We start from the raw sequence: 20,687 nt of genomic DNA, 5'->3' as shown, positions 1-20,687 counted from the left end.
TTGTCCCACTCATCTTCAATGGCTATCCAAAGTTGCTGGATATTGGCGGGAACTGGAACACGCTGTCGTACACATCGATCCAGAGCATCCCAATGTTGCTCAATGGGTGACATGTCTGGTGAGTATGCAGGCCATGGAAGAACTGGGACATTTTCAGCTTCCAGGAATTGTGTACAGATCCTTGCGACATGGGGCTAGGGCTGGGTGATATGGCCTAAAAATCATATCTCGTTTTTTTCAAACTTATGGGCGATTCTCGATATATATATATATCTCAATTTGTTTAATGTTTTCTCTGAATAAGCATTGTTGTACAACTAAAGGTCAAATACACTGCATTTCAAACAGTCAGCAATAATCAAATGAATTCAGGGCTTGTGAAGTTATACCTTGGCTAAACATAAGCCTTCCACAACCATAAGACCCACTATGAATGTAATTATTTTATAAAAAATAGTTTTACCTGCTTTTTTTGTGTGCAATAATCAATGATCTGGCTTTCAAATCTGTTTATGAAAATGCCTTTTTGTTACAAATTTAACTAGAACCATGCATAATGCACATTCATTAATAATGACTAACTAATGAACACAGGTCTCATCAACAATCTCTCAAGTCCACATGCTAGTGATTAGCCAGGTAATCTTTATATTTCAAGTTTAGCCAACTTGGATCTATTTGCTAGATAACAAGATTGAACAGTTGAATTGTTATGAACACACCCTTGTCTCTAACTGTTTGAAAAGCATGTTAGCCTGTCCACTTTGTTCAGGTGTTGAAATCAAGTGGCCTACCTTATTTCTCAGAATGAGAACGAGTTGCCAATTCCTTATAAAATTGTGCTTTATGGTTATTGCACATTTATAAAACACAAAGTGCTGCTAGCGATACATGGTACCCCAATGCCGTGCACGACAAATGGAGCATACATTTTCCAAAATCAATTTTCATTGATACTCTCGTTTTAGTAGTGTCTGCTCTACGCACAATTTAAGTAGTTGAGACATAAAAAGGGTATCGTTAGAAAAGTTAACTTGTCCTCTATTACAGTAAAATATTGTCTCAATGTGTTTTGGTGTCCGTTAGACCGATTCTGTTGGAGCAAACCTCAAATGCAAATAGCGAGTTGAAACCTCTTGTCAGAGAGGAAGATGTGAGGCAGGGGGAGGTTAATGGTGTGTGTGTAAGAGAGGTTTCACTTTCGCAAACACCTGTCCAAAATAAGGCCAATGTAATGCAGCTTTACAGCACTGTGGTGGGAGCCCATTTGAACAGAGCAGAAGAGGGAGTGTAATGGAGGGAAAGGAGGTTGTTTGGGTGGTAGTAGTGGTGGAGCAGGCAGACAGAACAGACAGCTCAGGATGGATTTGGGGGCAAACAAAGCATGTGTTGCCAGATCCCTCTGGCTCCAGATCAGTGGAGAGGAAAAATCTCCCTATAACCACGCCGCTGACCTGACCTTTACACCCTCTTTAAGTTGCCACAGTCACCGTGGCAACCCTCCCAGGGCGCCAAGGGTGGTCAGGTTCATTCTGCATGCCCGGCCCGTAAAGCTGTAGGGGGTGAGTCAACAACAGCCCAACCCTGCTCTAGCTTCTACAGGAGTTGAGCCGAGCCCTGCTATACAGCCACTGTTAGGTGGCGACTAGTCGGACCCTTGTACCATAGTGAGAGTGACCATCATGCACAAAGAAGGGCGACCGTTAATCCTGAGAACTGAGAATACCTCTCAGTATTTTAGTGTTTGCATGTGTGCGTTTCAAGCCTTCAATACCACAGTTGAGGTCAAAGCTCAATAACTTCTGTATTTATGTGTCAGAGATATAATGTACCTGTGTGTTTGTGAGAGAGAGAGAAAGGGAGAGAGTCTCACCATCGTGGCACGAGTTGAGGAGGTGCTCCCCCAGGTCACAGCCAAACACCCTCTCCCGGAGGATACCCCGCTGCTTCAGCTTCTGTTTGGTGGGCCTGGACTTCATGAAAGTGCGCAGGAACGTGATCAGTTTCCCGTGCTTCTTAGACACTGCCAGGAAAGAGAGAGACACACACACACACACACACAAACACACAATATGTTTAATACACACTCACGTGTTCAGCTGGTGTTGACCGTCCATGTAACATGAAATAACGCATTTAAAATGGTGAGCTGGCAAAGTGATGCATGCATACCAGTAAGGTGAGCTGCAAGACCTTGCTTTCATTAGATTGCTTATTTTCAATCCTAGGTTATGCTGCATTTTCAATCCAAGGTTCAATGGAAACATAACAGACCAGAGATGTGTGTGAATAAGCCATTCCCAGTAAAGAACCATTTTTTTTCTTCTAATGCCAGCCATTTTTTTACACCATAGGAAGATTAGATTTCTTGAGACTGTATGACCCCAGCTTCACTCCTCAATTTAATTCCAAGGCAACTGCAAAGGCATCCTCCACATCCAACACCAGAATCACCCACCCCCTCAATATGAAAGACTAAAACCAAAACCCCTCATTCAAGACAATGGGTCTGGAAAAAGGTCTAAGCCTTTCAAAGTATGGGCCCAGTTGTTTTCTCCATTAGGAAAAATTTGGAAAAGCTATCAAGTGAAAAACCTCAGCTTTCGGAGAGAACAATGGAGTTGGAATGCACGCAAACTTTTGTTCACAAATCCTCCACTGCAAATTGTAGATCCCAGAGCCAAATTTCCCCTGAAAAAGTGAAGAGCCATTCTCCAACAGAGCAGAAATAAGCCGGCTGCATTGTCCGACACATTGCAGGGGAATCAACATTCCCTCTACAGCAGGGCTGCCCAATTCCAGTCCTGGAGGGCCAAAACACTTGTTTATTTTTCTACGTGGTAGTTAATCGCACACACCTGGTGTCCAAGGTCTTAAATCAGTCCCTGTTTAGAGGGAGAGGATTAAAACCAGAAGTGTTTTGGCCCTCCAGGACTGGAATTGGGCAACCCTGCTCTACAGACTACAAACAAAATACGCTACCCTATTCCAGGGACACATTTTCTGAGTGACTCCACTCTCTTCACCACAGATAAATAGCCGAAAGTACTTTCACTTGTGTTTATATTGAGTACAATTTACAAGAAGGACACTGCTTCTAAATCATGAACCATCATGCATTGCTCCATTTTCAGCTAATTGGAGCTAGGATTTCCCCTATGAGAAATATATAAATTCCTTGGTGCTGTATCCCACCACAAACTGCTGAGGCAGCTTTGTTACCAACTGTTGAGGCATCAAAAGGGCTTTGCATATCATGTGGGGGCTGACGAAGCAATTGTATCAGCTTACACCGGCTGTCACTGTTATTTAGGAACCCACATCAACAGAAGCCGATGGGAACGCAAGCCTGCAAGGCAAGAAAGACTTTCCAGAGTTGTCTGAAGACTGCTCTGCTCAATGTCAACTCTGCTGACAGTGAAGGGCCAATTCCAGAGACGCTATTTGGAAAATCAAACTGACTGTGGGACAATGACGAGCTCATTGTTTAAGCCATCTTTGGCGAAAGCCTACAAGATGGAAACCATATGGTAAACTATCTCACAGGGTTGGGTAAAGCGTCACTGCAACTCTCAGATGTATACAGTGCCTTCAGAAAGTATTCACAACCCTTGACTTCTTCCACATTTTTTTTGTGTTACAGCCTGAATTTAAAATGGATTATATAGAGACTTTTATTCACTGGCCTACCTACATACAATACTCCATAATGTCAATGTGGAATGATGTTTTTTGAATTGTTTTCAAATTAATAGAAAATTAAGTAAATAAGTATTCAACCCCTTTGTTATGGCAAGCCTACATAAGTTCAGGAGTAAAAAATAGTGTTTAACATGATTTTTTAATGACTACCTCATCTCTGTACCCCACACATAAAATTATCTGTAAGGTCCCTCATTCCAGCAATGAATTTCAAACACAGATTCAACCACAAAGACCAGGGAGGTTTTCCAATGCTTCACAAAGAAGGGCACCTATTGGTAGATGGGTAGAAAAATAAAATAAAGCAGACATTGAATAATCCTTTGAGCATGGAGAAGTTAAATATATATCTTTTTTTTTTTTTACCCCCTTTTTCTCCCCAATTTCGTGATTACGATCTTGTCTCATCGCTTTAACTCCCCAACGGGCTCGGGAGAGGCGAAGGTCGAGTCATGCGTACTCCGAAACATGACCCACCAAGCCACGCTTCTTTACACTTAACCCGGAAGCCAGCTGCACCAATGTGTCGGAGGAAACACTGTTCAACTGACGGCCGAAGTCAGCCTGCAGGCACCAGGCCTGCCACAAGGAGTCACTAGAGCGCGATGAGCCAAATAAAGCCCCCCGGCCAAACCCTCCCCTAACCCGGACGACATGCATCCTGGTTGCAATAAGGCACTAAAGTAAAATTGCGAAAAGATTTGCCAAAGAAATTACCTTTATGTCCTGAATACAAAAGCATTATACACTGCTCAAAAAAATAAAGGGAACACTTAAACAACACAATGTAACTCCAAGTCAATCACACTTCTGTGAAATCAAACTGTCCACTTAGGAAGCAACACTGATTGACAATACATTTCACATGCTGTTGTGCAAATGGAATAGACAACAGGTGGAAATTATAGGCAATTAGCAAGACACCCCCAATAAAGAAGTGGTTCTGCAGGTCGTGACCACAGACCACTTCTCAGTTCCTATGCTTCCTGGCTGATGTTTTGGTCACTTTTGAATGCTGGTGGTGCTTTCACTCTAGTGGTAGCATGAGACGGAGTCTACAACCCACACAAGTGGCTCAGGTAGTGCAGCTCATCCAGGACGGCACATCAATGCGAGCTGTGGCAAGAAGGTTTGCTGTGTGTCAGCGTAGTGTCCAGAGCATGGAGGCGCTACCAGGAGACAGGCCAGTACATCAGGAGACATGGAGGAGGCCGTAGGACGGCAACAACCCAGCAGCAGGACCGCTACCTCCGCCTTTGTGCAAGGAGGAGCAGGAGGAGCACTGCCAGAGCCCTGCAAAATGACCTCCAGCAGGCCACAAATGTGCATGTGTCTGCTCAAACGGTCAGAAACAGACTCCATGAGGGTGGTATGAGGGCCCGACGTCCACAGGTGGGGGTTGTGCTTACAGCCCAACACCGTGCAGGACGTTTGGCATTTGCCAGAGAACACCAAGATTGGCAAATTCGCCACTGGCGCCCTGTGCTCTTCACAGATGAAAGCAGGTTCACACTGAGCACATGTGACAGACGTGACAGAGTCTGGAGACGCCGTGGAGAACGTTCTGCTGCCTGCAACATCCTCCAGCATGACCGGTTTGGTGGTGGGTCAGTCATGGTGTGGGGTGGCATTTCTTTGGGGGGCCGCACAGCCCTTCATGTGCTCGCCAGAGGTAGCCTGACTGCCATTAGGTACCGAGATGAGATCCTCAGACCCCTTGTGAGACCATATGCTGGTGCGGTTGGCCCTGGGTTCCTCCTAATGTAAGACAATGCTAGACCTCATGTGGCTGGAGTGTGTCAGCAGTTCCTGCAAGAGGAAGGCATTGATGCTATGGACTGGCCCGCCCATTCCCCAGACCTGAATCCAATTGAGCACATCTGGGACATCATGTCTCGCTCCATCCACCAACGCCACGTTGCACCACAGACTGTCCAGGAGTTGACGGATGCTTTAGTCCAGGTCTGGGAGGAGATCCCTCAGGAGACCATCTGCCACCTCATCAGGAGCATGCCCAGGCGTTGTAGGGAGGTCACACAGGCACGTGGAGGCCACACACACTACTGAGCCTCATTTTGACTTGTTTTAAGGACATTACATCAAAGTTGGATCAGCCTGTAGTATGGTTTTCGCTTTAATTTTGAGGGTGACTCCAAATCCAGACCTCCATGGGTTGATAAATTTGATTTCCATTGATAATTTCTGTGTGATTTTGTTGTCAGCACATTCAACTATGTAAAGAAAAAAGTATTTAATAAGATTATTTCATTCATTCAGATCTAGGATCTGTTAGTTTAGTGTTCCCTTTATTTTTTTGAGCAGTGTATTTGGGGCAAATCCAACACGTCACTTAGTACCATTCATATTTTCAAGCATGGTGGTGGCTGCATCATGTACTGGGTATGCTTGTCATCAGCAAGGACTAGGGAGTTTTTTGGGGATAAAAATAAACGGAATAGAGCAAAGCACAGGCAAATTCCTAGAGGAAAACCTGTTTCAGTCTGCTTTCCAACAGGCACTGGGAGATTAATTCACCTTTCAGCAGGACAATAACATAAAACACAAGGCCAAATATACACTGGAGTTGCTTAAAAAGACTATATTGAATGTTCCTGAGCGGCCTAGTTACAGTTTTGAGTTAAATTGTCTTGAAAATCTATGGCAAGACTTGAAAATGTCTGTCTAGCAATGATCAAAAACCAACTTGACAAAGCTTGAAGAATTGTAAAAAGAATAATGTGCTAATATTGTACAATCCAGATGTGCAAAGCTCTTAGAGCAGGGGTGTCAAACGTCCGGCCCGCGGGCCGGATCAGGCCCGCAATAGGGTTTAATCCGGCCCGCGAGATGATTTTGTAAAGTATAAAAATGAGCTGCAATTTTTCAATAAAAGAAACTGCTGTTCCAATTGTGTCCACTGGATGGCGCAATAGCAATTGAGTTAAGCAAGCAAACTGTTTATACCGGGGCAGAGCAAATAGGTCAAGCAAGTGCAGCCAGTCCGGATGAGCTACTTTGTTTTGCCCGCGATATTTATTACGGCTTCTACTTTTAACATTATGTGCTTTGGCACCCTCATTGCCCCAATATGTCTCTGTCAAAAAAGAGAAAAGTGGACGCAGAGTGCAGTGTTCCAAGAAAAATTGTCATCCTTCTATTTATTCACGGAATTGAATGGGAAAGCTGTATGTTTGGTGTGTTCACAGCATGTTGCAGTGCTGAAAGAATATAACCTTCGTCGCCACTATGTGAGTCTTCATGCCGACAAATATGACAACTTTCAAGGACAGCGGAGAAGAGAGAAGGTGAATGAACTGTTGGTGGGTCTGAAGAAACAGCAGTCTGTGTTTACTCACAGCCGAGACATCAGTGACGCTGCAGTGAAAGCTAGCTACCTCATTGCTAATGAAATCGCAGTGGCTTCAAAACCATTTAGTGAGGGTGAATTTGTAAAAACATGCATGATGAATGCAGCAGAGATTGTGTGCCCTGAAAAGCACCAGGCTTTTGCAAATATCAGCCTGACAAGAAACACAGTTGCAGACAGGATTTCCAATCTTTCAGTGGATTTGGACAGCCAGTTGAAGCAAAAAGTAAAGTCATTTATTGCGTTTTCGGTTGCAATTGATGAAAGCACGGACATTACAGATGTTGCACAACTGGCCATTTTCATCCGCGGAGTTGATGACACATTGACCGTCACCGAGGAGTTCGTGGAGTTGGTGCCGATGACAGATACAACGACAGCAGCTGATATTTTCACTGCACTCGTCGGCGCGCTGGACAGGGTCGGAGTGGACTGGTCCCGCGCTGTCAGCCTGGCTACAGATGGTGCGCCCTCAATTATCGGGAAAAAAGCAGGCGTTGTGACAAAGTTCAGAGAGAAAGTGCAATCTGCAAATGGAGGACGTGATTTTTGGACTTTTCACTGTATTTTGCACCAGGAGGCTTTGTGTTGCCAGTCATTAAAGATGGATAATGTCATGAATAAAACAAAGCTGCGCTCAAGGCTCACGCACAAGCACTTGAATCACATCCTGAAGTTGGCTGCCACTCAGGATGTGACGCCTGATATTGATGCGCTGGTGAAAGCTAAAAGATGCCAGGTATCAGGAGTCAAATAAACTATGCAACCCCACTTAAAGTGCTGCATGAGACACCCTGATATAGTTCTGTGATCTGTGATATACTTCTGTGAATCACTGAGGCATTGTGTGTTTGTGTGTTGTTTGTCCTCAGAATTTCAAATAACTTGGTGTTTTATGATTAATAGTGATGTTGTGCTTTTGGACACACTGTCCTCAGGCTCCAGCTTTATGTTTATATGTTTTTATGTTGATGTGCTATTGTTTTTAATTGATTTTATTTGTATATTTAACCTATTCGTGACTCTGTGGTTCTTGCACTTGTTTGGGGAACAGGATTTCATTATTTGTATCTACATTTCTGCCTGAGAAATGACACCCTGATATAGTTCTGTGATGTGTGAAACAGTTATGTGAATCACTGAGGCATTGTGTGTTTGTGTGTTCTTTTTCTTTAGAATTTTCAAATAAACTTCAGGTGTTTTATGATTAATAGTGATGTTGTGCTTGTACTATTTTGGACACACTGTCCTCAGGCTCCAGCTTTATGTTTTATGTTGATTGTTTTCTTTGTTTTAATACTATCTGAAGTTGTTGTTTTTAAGTTATATATACCATGATTTTACCGGTCCGGCCCACTTGGGAATAGATTTTCCTCCATGTGGCCCCTGAGCTAAAATGAGTTTGACACCCCTGTCTTAGAGACTTACCCAGAAAATCACCCAAAGGTGATTGTAACATTATTGACTCAGGGGGTTGAATACTTATCTAATCAAGATATATTTAGTGTTTTATTTTTCATATGTTTTTTTTTACAAATGTTTCTTCCACTTTAACATTATAGTATTTTGTATAGATCGTTGACAAAAAATGACAATTAACCAATTTGAATCCCACTTTGTAACACAACAAAATTTGGAAAAAGTAAAGGGGTGTGAATACTTTCTGAAGGCATTGTAGTGAGCAAGCTGAAGACCAGCAGCCGGGTTAGTGGATCGTGGTGATGTAAAACTTTCCAGCGGTTGCTGAAAGCTTCTTATATCATGGTATGAATCTGTAAACCTATAAAATGGCTGAGTCATAGTCAGCGGGGCAGAGAGCTGCTCCTCGGGTGGTTGGATGTCTCCCATGATGCTTGGACATGGTGGAAGTCTCCGCGGTCCACAGCAAGTCAAATAAGAGCCAGCAGCCTCGCCCTGAGATTTGCATGTGGAACTCTTGGACTCCAGAGGGGAAAAATTAATGTGGCATTTTAACAGTTATGGGGAGAATTGTTTTGATAAAACTGGTGTGGCTGACCATACTTATATTTCACAATGCTCATACAGTTAGAAAATACTTTTACGACATTTTGAAAGGCAAACGTCATTAATTAGGACTTTAAAGGCGCTGTAAGGAGCAGTATGAAATTATGCCAACATAATGCAGGCTGAAGAGGCAAGCAAAAACACGGGTGCTCGGGTGCACATGCACAGACTCCTGTCAGTCAACACAAAGCAGCTACTGTCTGTTCTTTATCTTTACAACTTTCACAGTGCCACTGTAGAGGAAACTAACAATAACATTCCACATGGCACTTTTGCATAGCTATCCTCTCAGTCAACATCATTCAATAAAGTTATTTGTAATAAAGCAGCTTTCCTGCTAACATTTTTGTTTCCCCTACTCATTTATGGCCCATTCCCAAGATTATCCTGGGAAACATTTGGATCAGGATATCAGTAGGAAATATAAGCATCTCAATAATTTCTTTTTTCTTTCTGGGGCAGGATAAATTCCACTCTCTCCATGCCATGACAGCTGCTGAAGTAACGTGGAGAGGGAGAAAGAATGACAGAGAGGGGTAGAAGGACAGAGACCGGGCCAAAGCTTGGACTGCGAGCTATCAAAACTGTTATGATTGCTGGAGCGCACGTGTGACAGGCGAGGGAGGCCCCAGTGCACTCAGGGACCGGATGCATGGTAAAGTAACCGTTACCAGTATAATAGCAAACATCAAGCTCCCTCTCGGACGCTGGCCTATGCATCAACTGTCATATTCCATCCCATTAGGCTGGGTCGTTTCAAAGGATGCGTGCAGGCCAACCGTAGGTACAAACCATAAGGTAAAAGTTAGTGTTTGTGAGGGGCATTGGTTGAAACTTCTCTGAAATGAGTTGATAACTTTATGCATCTATCTTTTGCTGTACTGTATTGAGATTGTTGCTGAGATAATGACAAAAGTTATGGTAATGCCATGACACTAAAACATGCATTTCCATTTACAGTACAATGGAGTTATATTATAGGGCACAAGTCTGTCGATTGCTATCTTATCTACTTGCAACATCAGTCCAACAATACTACTGGAGAGGGATGTCAAGGAATCCAACTACTATGTCATCTTCATGCTCTATTTAGCAGAGCCTTATTGCAACCTGCTCATGTTCAGCAGGCTTGACCGCTCCACTTAACTGCTCAAGTACCTCCCATCCCCGTTTACAACCGCCTCTCTTTTGTCTCAAGCACTTTTATAGAGGGGCATTGTGCTGCCATGATCCAATGTTTACATTCTTCACCTAGAAAGGTCCTATGGTATCCATGGGGAAAACTGCTATAGAATATTGAGAATTGACACCATTGAGAAATGACTACAGTAACAGTATAATACAGACCTATCCAATTATATGCAAGCTGTGGCCCAAAAAAAGCTTTAATTGTCTGTGGTGTCAGTGGGAGCAATTCTGTCTCCAAAGCAAAGAGTAGAATTGCATCTGCCCATTAAATATGGTCCTGGGAGACAGTGACCTCTGTTTGCATATGAGAGCGCTGGAGCATGTGTCACAGCCAGGCCAGAATGGCTGATTGTTCCCAGCTGAATAACTCACTGGAGTAAGAGAGAGTTCTGGCTGAGAGGGGGACTACATCAGCCACAAGTGTGTGGTCTCACAGGACAACTATGCAAATGGTCCTTTAGTCTTATGACAACTAATAAATAGAGCAATATTTGTCTTGGGTGACCAGAGTGAGTTAATTCTGACATCTTATTTTCAGCAAGTCCACATGAAACTGCTTTATAAGACATCCATCTCAGCTTTTGTCAAGATAAGGTTGATGACATGCAAACTAAAAAGCCAAATAGACCTCTAAAGGATCAATGTGGTATCTCAAAGCTATGAATCAATTTAATGCATGTCATTATATGATGTCATTGCCACGACTCACAGGATATATCAAAGGGGTAAAGAAAATGCAACACTGTTTATGTGAGTATAAGGACATTTGGAAGGAGTCTAAACATAAATATGTCTGCCTATAGGACACATAACTGCTGTTGAATATTAACCGACCCTCACAAATGGCATAGTCATTGAAAGTATGAACAGGTAAAGCAGTCTCAACCCGAGACATGGTTGGGCAATGGCTGGTACCTCATTAAACTCAGTGGGAGGCAAATATAATATAATATGCCATTTAGCAGACGCTTTTATCCAAAGCGACTTACAGTCATGTGCGCATACATTTTTTTAAACGTATGGGTGGTCCCGGGGATCGAACCCACTACCCTGGCGTTACAAGCGCCATGCTCTACCAATTGAGCTACAGAGGACCAAAATAAACATTTTAAGGTAATTGTAAAGGGAATATTAGGGCTGATTTGGGTTTCAACAACTGTGCTACTAGACTAAATGACATGACTGCCCACTTCACGTGAATCTATCTTTGGTGATCGGAAAGAATGAAAACATCTAAAAGGATTCCAGAGAAGATCAACAAAACGGCTCGAGCTCTCATTGTTTGACAACATAATTTCAGATTTTAGGTGAGAAAGCGGTGACAAAGTGCCAGATAAACGGAATTTAGGGGCAAAGACGGATCCAACCCCCCAGATACAACTTAAGTACACAGTATACTAGGCTACAAATTAAATTCCATACCGTAATACATTCTTACCTGCGTTTTAGTGGGATTCTCACTTTATGACGGGACTTTAAATAGGGAATCCAAGGTAAACTGTAGGCATTTCCTTACAGATGCTCGTACTGTAACTGCAACTCCTCATAATTTGGTTAACACGACTAATTATTTCAAAAGACACCGCCGAAAAAACTTCACTTGACAATTCCAAAATGTAGGGCTACCCATGGACATTGAATAGCAGTAAAAATAGGATTCGGATAAGTGTGCTTCTCTCACTCCTCAGCGAGTCTTCACAGCATTCTTTCCTTTTTTCCTTTCAGTTAATGGCCTGCCCCATCCGGTGTCAGTTTACAACCCAACTGGGAACTGAGAAGACGGTTGCTGCGACCTGAGTATGTGCAACTCTGCGTGTACAAAGGAAAGTAGTGGGCGTGTGGAAAGGAGTGGGTGTGTCGAAAGGAAAGTATTGGGCGTGTGGAAAATAGTGGGTGTGTCGAAAGCGCTCTGCTATAGGGTAGACGGTTTTGATTGAGCGTTGTTTACCGTTATACAGTGTTGCCAACTTATCGACTTTGTCGCTATATTTAGCGAGTATTCAGACCCTTCTAGCGACACATTTTCAAAAAAGCGACTAGACAAATCTAGCGACTTTTTCTGGTGTTATTGGAGACTCTGATGTGGTGGGAGCCCCACCCCTGTCCCAAAGCACTCACAGGCGGCCCAGTCCTCGCAGCTTTTTACTCACTTTTTGTACAGTGTCCATCACAATTACATGCACATGGCCAATTATGCAAATTGGGTGATGACATCATTTAGCGACTTTTAGGACAGCCAATAGCTACTTTCCTTACTGAGGAGTTGGCAACACTGCATTGAGCTACCTTACCAGTTTGGACTTCTGTTTTGAAGCCAAAGGATGAGTCAGTAGGATTTCACTGTTAGTTTTACACAAATAAGTCTACATGTTCAGTTATAAAACTGACAATTGTTTATTTTTTATTAAATGTACTGATGATGTGCTTACTGTGACTGTCACCCTGATATTGGCTACTAGGTAGCTACTTCCCACGCCGTTGCCAGACCTGCTAGACAGTAGTGCCAGTGTTGTTGCCGTTCATGCCCTCCCCATTGAGTAGTAGACTGTATCCATGTATCAAAGTGACATCTAGATGGTAATCAATATTAGTTATTTATTGTATAGGCTGCTATAAAATCATGGGAAGGGAAAAAGTTGCCACGGTACCTACTGCAGGCGACACAACCTGATACAGCTGCCCAGTAGGAAACACCTCAGGTTGGCAGGTATGTCGATACAACACCGGTGCACTGGTCGCCGGCTTATCGACTTGTGAGTGGCAACAAACCTGCCCAATTAGGTGAGTCGCTTTCCATTCACCCACTCCTTTCGACACAGGCACTCGCCCATACTCCGGTCGCCATATTGTGCTGCAGCTACCCATACTTGAGTGGACTGGCCGGTCACAACGTCTCGCATGGAAACGCTGTACAAATCGATGTAGCATATGACCACAATTCAGTTTCATAGAGGCAGTCACCACAACAAACCCATTTCACTTAGCACAGATAGAGTTCAGATTCAGAGTGTTTTAATAGTCACATGTACAGGGTTGCAGGTGTGACTGCAGGGTACAGTGAAAATCTTAGGCTCCGAGCTCCAACATGCAGGACTAAGTGAAATAAAATAATGAAAATGGTAATAAATAAAAAAAAACGATAGAAATATAACTATATAGCACTATGTCTTGAAGCCAAACAACAAGGACATCCTCTATTTACTATGAAGTGGCAGATTCAAGGCCACATTCCACCTCTGAAAAACATGGACTCCTATCCCCGCACCAACAAATCTGTCAATATTATAGGGCACCAAGTCTACGGAAGCGATATAGTGGGAGAACATACCACACCGTTTTGTGGTGTTTTGAGTATGTTGCGATGCAAAGTCATCAAACTGTATGTGCATTTAAAGCATGCAGGGTGAAGACAAAGCTTCCCTTTTAGATTCATGCCATCTTTTCTCAGTATTTCCACACAGACACAGAATTAACTGTGTATTGTGGTTTGATGTTCTCAAATAAACTGACATGGGAAACACCTTAACATTTTGTTACACTCTTAAACAACCACCCCTCAAAGTAGCCTAAATGGAGAAAAAAATAGAAAATCCCCTTGTATTCACATTGGCGTACAATGCACAAGGTCATAGTAGGTGTGAGAGCACCCTCGTCTCGCATCGAAGAGAATGAGGGCTTAAGTTTCTGATCTCCCCCATCATTCCTCACAGGCCCAAACTACACAAGGTCTCTGTGCCTCATACTTTCACGGCCCTGGGCATGTGTGTCAGGAAATTGACCAAAGCCCCATGGGGAAAAGCAGGACAAATATTACTCTGTCTCCTTCACACATTCTCTCACTTTGTTTCTCTCATAGACAGATCCAGCTGTCTTGGCTTGCGTGCGCTCCTCACAGCTGCCCAAGTCACTAGACTGGTCCCCAGACAGGAAGCCAGCTCCAACCCAGGGAGGAAGTAGGGGATGGAAAGAGTAGCGGGGTCAGAACATCTGGACAAACACCTGCCATTCTAGGGCAGCCAGGCTGGGGAAAGAGCAGAGCTGACCACACTGTTGCTCGGACTTCAGTGTTTAAGTGTGTGGATGACTTGTGCGTCTCTCAAACTTAGAGAAAGTAACACAAAAGGACTCTAGGTTTAGTTACACTGACCCTTCATCCAAGTGAGACAGTTTGCAGATGTCCTTTTAAACTTGAGTTTAAAAAGCTAACTTTTTTTCAGAGAACCCTCTCGGCTTTCCACAGTAACTTCATATCAAATTTAATCTAATTGGTCACATACACGTGTTTTGCAGATGTTATTGCGGGTGTAGCGAAATGCTTGTGTTTCTAGCTCCGACAATGCAGTAATATCGAACAATTTCACAACATATATCCAATACCAATACTTAGATCGACTATTTCAAGAGCAACTCAATACTGTGGTATAGCCAACTGCAAAGGATCTCCTTCAATCTGCTCACTCTCTGAAATCTCAACCCAGTTCGCCAGCTAAAAGGACGGGAACCATTTTCCATGCAGGGGAGCCGGTGAGTGTATGTTTGAACATGCCAGGGCTCCCCTGTTAGGAATGTAGCCATTTCAGTCACCATGGGGAAGACTGGGCTCCTTACTGTTGCAGGACAAAGCTGAATGCTCCAAATGATAATTTTATAGCCCCCGCCTTAAAGGGGGGACTTGAATAAATCAAGCCAGTCTAGACCCCAGCCAGCCAAAAGTCTTTCAAGTTAAACCAAACAGAGTAGACAACTACAGCTGGCTGGGAACCAGATAGGGAGACATTGAAGAGGTCTGAAGAAAAAAAGCAGCAGGATCAACTCCTCAAAAGGAACCCTGATAAACCTAAATAATAAAAGGTAAATAACACAGCAACACATTCATTGGAAAAAGTATAGTAATCAACTAATTAAGTCTAGTGCAAGTGAATCTGATAAAGGTGGGTACATTACACTCTGACAACAGTGCTCAGGTTAGAGAGTAAGTGGATTTAGCTGTTCAAGTGAGTTCCCACGCATCAAAGAGAAGGCTCCTAAAGTATTATTTAAATTTTTGTCATTTTAGCAGACGCTCTTATCCAGAGCGACTTACAGTTAGTGAGTGCATACATTACTTGACTAAAGCACTTGTGTTACATCATAGAGCGCACCAAGAACTAAGAATGAACTAAGAATTAACTGCGGACTCTGGTCCTAGTGTAGTGGTATTGTAGACTTGGTGAACAGACAGAGACAGACAGACTGCCTCAGCGGCTTGTCGTGTGCGTTAGTAGGGGGTTAGCTCTGGGGTGGTTAGAGCACACGTAGGGATGGACACACTTGTCTACCTGAGCTCAGGCTGTAGTGGTTTAACGGGTCAGCCACCCACGCACTGTCCTGCTTTACACTCTCCATCTCCAAATCTGTATGCCGGCACACGAATGGATGGATGGGCAGGAGAGGCAGGTAGGAACGGAGAGGGAGAGAACGGTTATGTTAGAGGAGGAACATGGCAGGAACAACAGCTTCTTTCTGTTTCGAGACTGTCAGTCAGATAGCTTGGCATCTGACACTTGGTGGAGGAGGCACAAAAGGACATTAAGCATTATGTGGGCATTGGTTTAAAGTTCAATTAATATACAGGAAATTAATAAACCTTTCATAGTACATAATTGGGAAGTGAATACCAAAACTGTCAGCAAATAAAATCATTTATTGTAAAAATTGGTGTCAGGCAGTAAAAAGTAGCATTAAGTGTTGTAATGACTATATTGAATTTGACAACCAGGTGTGGAAGCAGGAAACACAGTGTAGGTAAGAAAAGTGTGTGGCCCTTAAGTGCATCCTTCCTTCCTCTAATCAGTGATTAGGCATGATTGGACAGGTGAACCCAAGGGCTCCATCACATGGCTTTCACCTGTCCAGTCATTTCTAATCATTGACTACTTCAAGGAAGGAAAGAAGGATGCACTTGAACGGGGCCTGTGTGTGTGAGGGGGATAGGGAGAGGGGGGTGTATACCAGCACGCACAGGGTGGGAAGAGACTCCAGGAGGCAGGCCGCAGACCAGAGCAGGGGGATGCTGAGGTGAGGTTGGGTGGGGGGCAAAGGGGATGACAGTGAAATAAACATCAACAAGCTTAAACATGCATGGTGCAGCGTGAAGCCGTGCAAAAAAAAACATGCACATTTCAGGTGTGTCACCAATATGGCAACCCAATGAGAGGAGTTCTAATATCAAAGGGGGTAGGCAAGCAAATAGGAGTAATTTCCACAGAGTTTACTTTCTTTGTGTTCATTCTGGAAAGTATGTCAGACACAGCATGATGCATTATTTTATTTTCATAACACACCATCTAATATGCTTGGAAACATTGGCTTTAACTTTTGAGCACCAGATAACATTGGGCCATAACCCCTAACAACATCTGAGATGGCATAGTTATGATGATGATGCTATTCCTCATTGCAGATCCTGTGGGGTGTGTTGTTTTTCTGCCGTCACCACTTCCCTGTTCCCTTTGTCTTGATATAGTTCCCAGCAGGTCTTGCATGGTTCTGCTCCTACCAGGCCTCCCACCTCAATGTCAAAGGGATGGTTCTGACACTGAGTCATTGGGTGATTCACCCCTTAAATCAGAAGGGAATTTTTCAAGACTGATTTAGATAGGCTTAACATGTCTGCGGCTGATCGAGAGAGTACACGGGGCTGAGTCCGAAATGGTACCTTATTCCCTATATAGTGCTCTACTTTGGGCCAGAGCTCATGAGCTCTGGCCAAAAGTAGTGCATTATAGGGAATGGGATACTATTTCAGGATAGAGGATATTAATAGGATAGGATGCCATGGAAAGGGCTTGGCAGCCTGGTCATTCCAAAACATGACATAAGCTGCACTTTTCACAATGCGTGTTGAATGGCCGTGTTTGTTTTTGGACACTCAAATGAGTGCGCTAGGTGGCTTATCTGTTTGCTGTGGCTACCTATAGATCAGCAATACGTGTTTGCATTGGATTAACATTGACATTGTGCAAACAGAGACATGAGACGCGAGTTTAGGTGGTTATTCAAGAGCACGATAACTATGGATTTCATTATTCATGTTGTGAAATGTTGAGTAGTGGAATTCTCATTGGACACGTTGTACCAATATGGTATCATCACATTAGAGCAAATAGATCAATATTATGATCTAGGTCTTGTTTTTCTTTTGCAGTCTAGTGTTGTATTGAATATACAAGTCTCTTCAATCAATCCCTAGGCCTATACAGTCACTAAACCTTCCTTTTGGATTCACCCTATTGTATTATGGAGCCAGCCCTGAAATAAGTTTAAAAAGGCCTGTTAACATGAGAAATATTTGGGTTGGTTGTGACTTCACTCATTCGGTGGTCTCTGCTGCTCTGTTTTTGCAATGACATGATAGGTATTCCCCCACATTGCTCTATGCTTTAGCCTCAGCTGGCCTAGCCTCCTGAGACAGACAGACACTTGTATAGCGCATCACCCTTACTCCTCCACTGAGTGGCACTAGCACCTGCTGCAGCTCAGTCACCATGACACATCATGACACACCACACATCATCACACCACACACTTACAGATGAGATCATTGTTGGGAATCCCCCCCCAATCTCACCAGACATTATCATACTCTAACGTTGATACACATTTTCTATAACCAACTACTTCCTGCTGTCAGAAATATCAGATATATCTAGTTAGTCATTCATAGTTAATGAAGTCAAAGTCACAACAACAACCGGACATTTCTGATAAGACGTATTATATACCTTATCCACACACCACCAAAACCAACAGAGCACCCAGTGGGAGCGAACGCTAGGAGACTCACGGACGCCTCACTGTTATTAGAGAGGAAGTACAGTACCTGGTTTTGGCACAGAGTTGGTGACGGACTGCGGCACCTTGTCGTTTATCAGCTCCACACACTCACTGGGAAAGAAGCCAACCTGGGGAGAGAGGACAAAAAACATTTTCACTGAGAGAGAGCGAGTACAAGAGTGAGCAGAGAGGATGAGTTTGTGTGTGTGTGAGTGAGTGACTGAGTGAGAGAGAGAGAGAGTGAGGCCAAGCTTCCTACCATCCAGGACCTATATACTAGGCGGTATTAGAGGAAGGCCCAAAAAATTGCCAAAGACTCCAGTCACACAAGTCATAGACTGTTCTCTCTGCTACCGCACGGTAAGCGGTACCGGAGCGCCAAGTCTAGGGCCAAAAAGCTCCTTGCTTCTACCCCCAAGCCATAAGACTGCTGAACAATTAATAAAATGTCATTTGATTTTGAGAGCGCGAGAGAGAGAGCAGTACCATTAGACTGATAAACAGGCTTCAGCCACTTATATCAATATGTCTTTACTGTGTATTTGGCCTTTTGTTGTAGACCTCCCTCTGGATTAGGGAGTCCATAGGCAGTTGGTATAAACACATACTAAAAGGTTGGTGTGCGACCAGCGTGGCGTGTACTTTGACTCGGGGATGCCACTTGGAAATGTGCTGTGCTCGTTGCAGTGTTCAGTCAAGATTATGTGCCTGAATAGCTACCCAAGCTATGGCTTTTAGGAATTTTCTGTGCCAGCTGAAGCGGAGGTAAAGGCCGGAGGGTGAGTGTGTGTGGGGCAATGTGTGTGTATGTGACTGTGTGCACATGCTGTGTGTATCCCAAATGTTTTATATCAGAATAACATTTCCTTCTAGTCTATAATTGGACACTGGACAGCGGTCAAGAGCAGACTGTGATAGTTTCAAATCTCTACAGTCAACCGGAAAGCAAAATATCCTTATCGGACACAGATGTTAGTGCGGCAGGTAGCCTAGCGGTTAGGGCGTTGGGCCAAAATCTGTATGTGCCCTTGAGCAAAGCACTTAACCCTAATTTGCTCAAGGGGCGTCCTACTACTATGGCTGACCCTGTAAAACAACACATTTCTCTGCACCCATCCTGTTTGTGACAATAAAATAAATATTTCTTTATTTTATTTTTGAGATGATTAACATGAGTAAAACAAATAATTTCTGATCTAACCCAACTGATCCTCCCAATACAAATATACATAGATGCCTCCAGGCTAGGGATGGGCAGGGTTATTTGAATATCCAAACAGATTATTCGATCACTTGTGTGAGTATTCATAAAAATAAAAATAAAGATATGTCTATTTTAGCAAATACAGTTTTTGTTCTAAATTAAATGTAAATATCCACGTGACATTGTTACCATGATAATTGAAATTCTTAATGTAATAAAACAACAAACTTTTGAATGTAGTTTATATGATGTGCGCCCCATGAAATAGCCTTCACACACATGTAGCTTGTTGTTTTTGTCTGCCAAGGAAAGCGGCACTACAGTCAGAGACTCCATGTTTAGCAAGTGAAATGACGGATCACTAATACAATGCAAGATGGAATTAAAATTAAGAAATTAAGCATTAACAAAATGAGAAGGAGTAGGCTACAACAAGAAACCAAAAGCGCAGCAAAATGTAGACTCAATTAGCCAGGGTAGCTACAGTTGAAGTCGGAAGATTACATACACCTTAGCCAAATACATTTAAACTTAGTTTTTCACAATTCCTGACATTTAATCCTAGTAAAAATTCCCTGTCTTAGGTCAGTTAGGATCACCACTTTATTTTAAGAATGTGAAATGTCAGAATAATAGTAGAGAGAATGATTTATTTCAGCTTTTATTTCTTTCATCACATTCCCAGTGGGTCAGAAGTTTACATACACTCAATTAGTATTCGGTAGTATTGCCTTTAAATTGTTTAACTTGGGTCAAATGGTTCGGGTAGCCTTCCACAAGCTTCCCACAATAAGTTGGGTGGGTTTTGGCCCATTCCACCTGACAGAGCTGGTGTAACTGAGTCAGGTTTGTAGGCCTCCTTGCTCGCACATGCTTTTTCAGTTCTGCCCACAAATCTTCTATAGGATTGAGGTCAGGGCTTTGTGATGGCCACTCCAATACCTTGACTTTGTTGTCCTTAAGCCATTTTGCCACAACTTTGGAAGTATGCTTGGGGTCATTGTCCATTTGGAAGACCCATTTGCGACCAAGCTTTAACTTCCTGACTGATGTCTTGAGATTTTGCTTCAATATATCCACATATTTTTCCTTCCTCATGATGCCATCTATTTTGTGAAGTGCACCAGTCCCTCCTGCAGCAAAGCACCCCCACAGCATGATGCTGCCACCCCTGTGCTTAACGGCTGGGATGGTGTTCTTCGGCTTGCAAGCATCCCCCTTTTTCCTCCAAACATAACGATGGTCATTATGGCCAAACAGTTCTATTTTTGTTTCATCAGACCAGAGGACATTTCTCCAAAAAGTACAATCTTTGTCCCCATGTGCAGTTGCAAACCATTGTCTGGCTATTTTATGGCGGTTTTGGAACAGTGGCTTCTTCCTTGC

The 20,687-nt window shown here is 43.2% G+C and overlaps 1 protein-coding gene across 7 annotated transcripts in view; it reads right to left on the bottom strand.

Annotated features, from left to right (window-relative positions):
• LOC121579324 (rho GTPase-activating protein 32-like) overlaps positions 1 to 20,687 on the bottom strand; it is a 266,001-nt gene that overhangs the window by 23,214 nt on the left and 222,100 nt on the right. For 6 of the 7 annotated variants that reach the window (XM_045224241.1, XM_045224242.1, XM_045224245.1 and 3 more), the window contains 4 exons: positions 18,144 to 18,225; positions 16,284 to 16,334; positions 15,601 to 15,675; positions 1,874 to 2,023 (listed from right to left, as the gene is read on the bottom strand). In XM_045224241.1, coding sequence (XP_045080176.1) covers positions 1,874 to 2,023; positions 15,601 to 15,675; positions 16,284 to 16,334; positions 18,144 to 18,225 — 358 coding nt within the window. Of the gene's footprint in view, positions 1 to 1,873; positions 2,024 to 11,720; positions 12,108 to 15,600; positions 15,676 to 16,283; positions 16,335 to 18,143; positions 18,226 to 20,687 lie in introns of those variants that run through there. The other variant, XM_045224247.1, reaches the window with a different exon arrangement.

This window comes from Coregonus clupeaformis, chromosome 13 (genome assembly GCF_020615455.1).
Source record: "Coregonus clupeaformis isolate EN_2021a chromosome 13, ASM2061545v1, whole genome shotgun sequence".
NCBI classification, from domain to species: domain Eukaryota; kingdom Metazoa; phylum Chordata; class Actinopteri; order Salmoniformes; family Salmonidae; genus Coregonus; species Coregonus clupeaformis.
This window is presented reverse-complemented; position numbering and strand designations above follow the sequence as displayed.